The sequence below is a fragment of the Vigna radiata genome, chromosome 6 (genome assembly GCF_000741045.1).
Source record: "Vigna radiata var. radiata cultivar VC1973A chromosome 6, Vradiata_ver6, whole genome shotgun sequence".
Classification (NCBI taxonomy): domain Eukaryota; kingdom Viridiplantae; phylum Streptophyta; class Magnoliopsida; order Fabales; family Fabaceae; genus Vigna; species Vigna radiata.
Window position 1 is genome coordinate 29,911,464 of NC_028356.1, and position 4,518 is coordinate 29,915,981.

Genomic DNA, 4,518 nt, shown 5'->3' on the forward strand with positions numbered 1-4,518 from the left:
ATTTCATTTTATATTTTTTTCCCCACCTAGTTTTTTAGTAAATAACTAATTAGGCTTAATTTTACAATTTCTAAACTTGATAAGTACCAAGTCCACAGATTGATCCTTGGTTGACCCCTATATTACATTAGTGGGGAAATTTAAGGTTTGTTGACTTTTGTGCGACCAAAAGACAGTTCAACAAATGGCGCCGTTGCCGGGGACTTTGGCGACTTAAGTTTAGATTGTAGAGTTAGCCTTGTAGGTTTCTGTTTTTCTTTTTCTTTGTGTTTAGTTTTTGTTTTTTTTTTTGTTTTACCATTAGTGTCTGCAGTTTTAATTTGTACATAGTTGTTATTTTTCATGTTATTTTCTTGTAGTTTTTTTAGTATAAATTTCTGAATAGTAACCCAGAGCTGAGAACAGGATGTGCGTGTGATATATGACTATGTGAAATAACTAGTTTGCTCCTGTAGTTTGAGTGTTGAAAGTGCATGACCAGGGCCAACCACAACCCTCTCTATACATTGGATCCAGAGATTGGCAGAACCAGGAAAGGGATCAAGAAGGAAAGAATCCAGAGTAGATTTGAAGGCACTGGATCAGTCCTGGAAGTGTCAGATTCATCAGAAACTGAGGAGATGGATACTGGAACCAGAGAAAGAACATTGAAGGAGTTAGCCAATCAAGACATTGGGTATCAGCCCCTGTGCATCTAAGTTCCTCACGTCCAAGGAGCCCCCAGCTTTGATTTAAGGTCTGGATTCATCCAGCTACTTCCCAAATTCCATGGGTCAGCAGGGGAGGACCCTCACAAGCACATAATGGAGTTCACTGTGATCTGCTCAACCATGAGACCACTGGACGTACTTGAGGAGATTGTTAAAATGAAAGCCTTCCCATTTTCCCTACAGGATGCTGCCAAGGAGTGGCTGTTTTCACAGCATATACCTATAACCAGCTGGGGAGACATGAAGAGAAAATTTCTGGAACGATTTTTTCCAGCATCCAGAACAGCAACAGTGAGAAAGGAGATCAGTGGCATTAGGCAGCTGCCTGGAGAGAACCTGTTTGAGTATTGGGAGCGCTTTAATAGACTGTGTTCCACCTGCCCCAACCACCAGATCAATGAACAGCTGCTGCTGCAGTACTTTTATGAAGGGTTGCTGCCTCAAGAAAGAAACATGATAGATGCAGCAAGTGGAGGCACTCTCATGGATAAGACACCTTCTACAGCAAGGAGTTTAATTGCAAACATGGCTGAAAACTATCAACAGACATACACAAGAGGTGGTAGCAGCAAAGGAGTCCATGAGATGCAGCTGAATGCAATCTCTGATGCAGTGAAGAACAACATTTTCAATGGAAACAACATGCTGCTGGGGAATAAGATATTGGAGTTGATTGAATTAATGAGGCAAATGACTCTTGGAGGCCAGGTAAATGCAGTTAGGAGACACTGTGGGCTGTGTGCATCAGACCAACACTTCACTGACCAATGTGCTCAACTTCAAGACACCACTGGAGCTGAATCAGTGGCAGCTGCGTTCCAGAACCAGCAAGGCAGCTTTAGACAGAATAATCAGCCATGGCAGACCCACAATCAACCACAACATTACAACCATGCTTCTATCTCACAACATCAGGGGTGGAGAAATATGATGAATCCAAGATATGAGCCTCCTCCATATAATCAACAGAGTGGACAACAGCCAAATGGGTTGATCCAGAACATGAACTAGTATACACAACAAAATAGGTAGAATGCATCATATGGAGGGCAGAACCAGCAGTATAGGCAGATTCAACAACAAATACAGCCCAAAATGGACCCAACTCTGGAGGCAACAATAAATGATTTGAAGATGCAAATTGGGCAGCTGGCTCATGCAGTGAACGAATTGGTGAACATGAAATCAGGAGGCATACCTGCACAGCCCTTGGTCAACCCAAAAGGAGAAAGCAGCTCATAGGGGACCCAATAAGAATAAGCTTTTCTTTTTCTTAGCTCTTACATCTTTGTTAATAAACATTGTGTATATGAACAATTCTTGGGTCTTGTTTCAGACATCTTTTGCTCAATTCTGATTTTTGTGCTATTTTCATTCTGATTTTTGTGCTATTTCATTCTGATTCCTATGCTGTAAATAACTGTGTATACCTGTACTGTTTAGGAACCTTCCTCACTCACACATTGAGGACAATGTGTCTCTTAAGTGTGGGGGTGAGAAGGTATAAGGTTAATCTTTTGTTCTGATTTAAATAACCTTGTTTAGTATCAGTTTTAGTAATAAAATAGGGGTAAATTTTTTTTCTGAAGATGTTTTTCCCTTTAGTTTAGGTCTGATTTTGTTTCTGAAGCTGTAAATACCTACTTTCATAATCTGATTTAGTTTAATTCTTTCATTCATTTTTTTAGCTTAGGTTCTTTTGCTTTTAAATCCGTTTTAGAACTTCTTTTTAGTTTTCTTGCTTTATTTTTCTATTTTCATTTCTATTTTCTATTCTTTATGATAATTTCTTGTTATGTTTTAGTTCTGATTATTTTCTTGTCCTCATTTTAGTTTTTGCTTTGTTTTAAATTTTGAATTAGGAGTCTTTTCATCATTAGGTTCTAGATTTTATTTGTTATGTTCTGAATCTGTTTTACTTTCTTTTACATTTCTGTTTTGGTTGATTTAGGTCCTTTTTTGTTCTTATTTCTATTTTCTTTTCATTAGTCTAGTCTTTATTTTAGTTCTGAGTAGTTCCTATTCTAAATATTAGTTTCACGACACTAGTACAAAAATCATATTTTATGACGTACAAAAACGAACTATGACGTATATAGTTTTGTACGTTATAATAGGTCTACATATTTTATAACGTAACAAAAATTTACGTTATTTGAACATATTATGACACTGTTTCTAAAAGAAATAACTATAATGAATGTGAACATAGATAATTTCACTCAATATCAATTCGAAACAATTTTCTCCAATATTCATATAAAAAAATGGTCTGATTTATATGAATATTGGAAAAAATTGTTTCGAATTGATATTGAGTAAAATTATCTATGTTCACATTCATTAGAGTTATTTCTTTTAGAAACAGTGTCATAATATGTTCAGATAACGTAAATTTTGCTACGTCATAAAATATGTAGACCTATTATAACATAGAAAACTATGTACGTCATAGTTCGTTTTTGTACGTCATAAAATATGTAGACCTATTATAACGTAGAAAACTATGTACGTCATAGTTCATTTTTGTACGTCATAAAATATGATTTTTGTACTAGTGCGAATTGTTTTTAGTCTTCCATTTGTTCTGTTCTGAATTTGTTCTACTTTGGTTAATCTTTCCTTAATTAGGCTTATTTTGTTCATAGTTTTCTGCTTCTATAATCGTTTTAGGTCTGTTCCATTGTTTCTGTTTTTACTTTCTTGATTTAGGTTTTGTTTCAGTTTCCAAATAGGCTCTGTTCTAAACCTTTTGTTTCTAGGTTCTGTTTTTAGAGTTAGCTTCTTAGGTTTTCTTTTCCATTCATTGTTTTTGTTTAGGATTTCTTTTAGGCTTCCTTACTTTTAAATGAGTTCGTTTCAGTTTAGCATAGGTTCTTTTGTTGCATACTGTTCAGTTTTAGTTTGTCTATACTGTAAATAGCTTTAGGTAATGGTATTTCTAGATTCTGATTCACCATTTACTTAACTTCTTGCTAATTTACTTAACTTCTTAGCTTTGTTTCTCCAAGATAGACTGTCAATAGGTCTTTAGCTCTAGATTTAAGTAGATGTAGCTATAACAGTAATTTTTGCAGTTAGTTCAATTCAAGTGAGCAGGTTTTTCATGACAGAGAGTAGCAAGTTCAATTTTGACAAATTTTTAACCCTGAAGAGTTTTGGGCCAAATTTTTTCTTTCTAGTGTGATTGCATGCATGTATAGCCATAGTTCTGATTTTGTATTAATTCTCTTTGAGTGTGCTTGATCTTGGTAGAACTTTAGATATGATCTAGGCCTTCTTTCTTCTTCCCATTCACATTCATTTCTTTCCATTGTACCCTCATTTAAGCCTTAGCTGTCTCTTTGTTTTCCATCCAGTACAAACCATTCCCCAACCATATAAATAAACAACCTTGAGAGATGTGTGAGAAGTAAGGAGACTTCGGAACTCAGAAAAAGAGTGAGGCCAGAGGTAAAGTGAAAAAAAAAAGAGCTCTAAAAAGAAAAAAAATCTAATTTGGAAAGAGAATAAAAAGAGCTCTGAAAAAGAGAAAAATAGAAAATTGATTTGAATAAAAAGAACTGAAAAAAAGAAAGAAAGATACAAAAAGATAAGAGTCTGGCCAAGAAGAAAAAACAAATGAAATACTTGTACAGAGTTCCAGTTTCCCTTCTTTCTTGCATATTCTCTAATTCATTCTAGTTTCTATTTCACAATTCTCTGATCCATTCCAGTTTCTGCTTTCTCATCCATCTAGCTTATTCCATTGTCCATTACATTACAAGCCATGCAAGTCCTAGTGATCTAGAGTTACCAAGATTAAAGC

At 35.2% G+C, this 4,518-nt stretch overlaps 1 protein-coding gene across 1 annotated transcript; it reads left to right on the plus strand.

The window, feature by feature from the left end:
* The first annotated feature begins 803 nt into the window (after positions 1-803).
* Positions 804-1,721, plus strand: LOC106763683. The gene has a single exon (XM_014647849.1). It carries the CDS (start codon positions 804-806, stop codon positions 1,719-1,721), a length of 918 nt encoding a protein of 305 aa, XP_014503335.1.
* Positions 1,722-4,518: the final 2,797 nt, after the last annotated feature.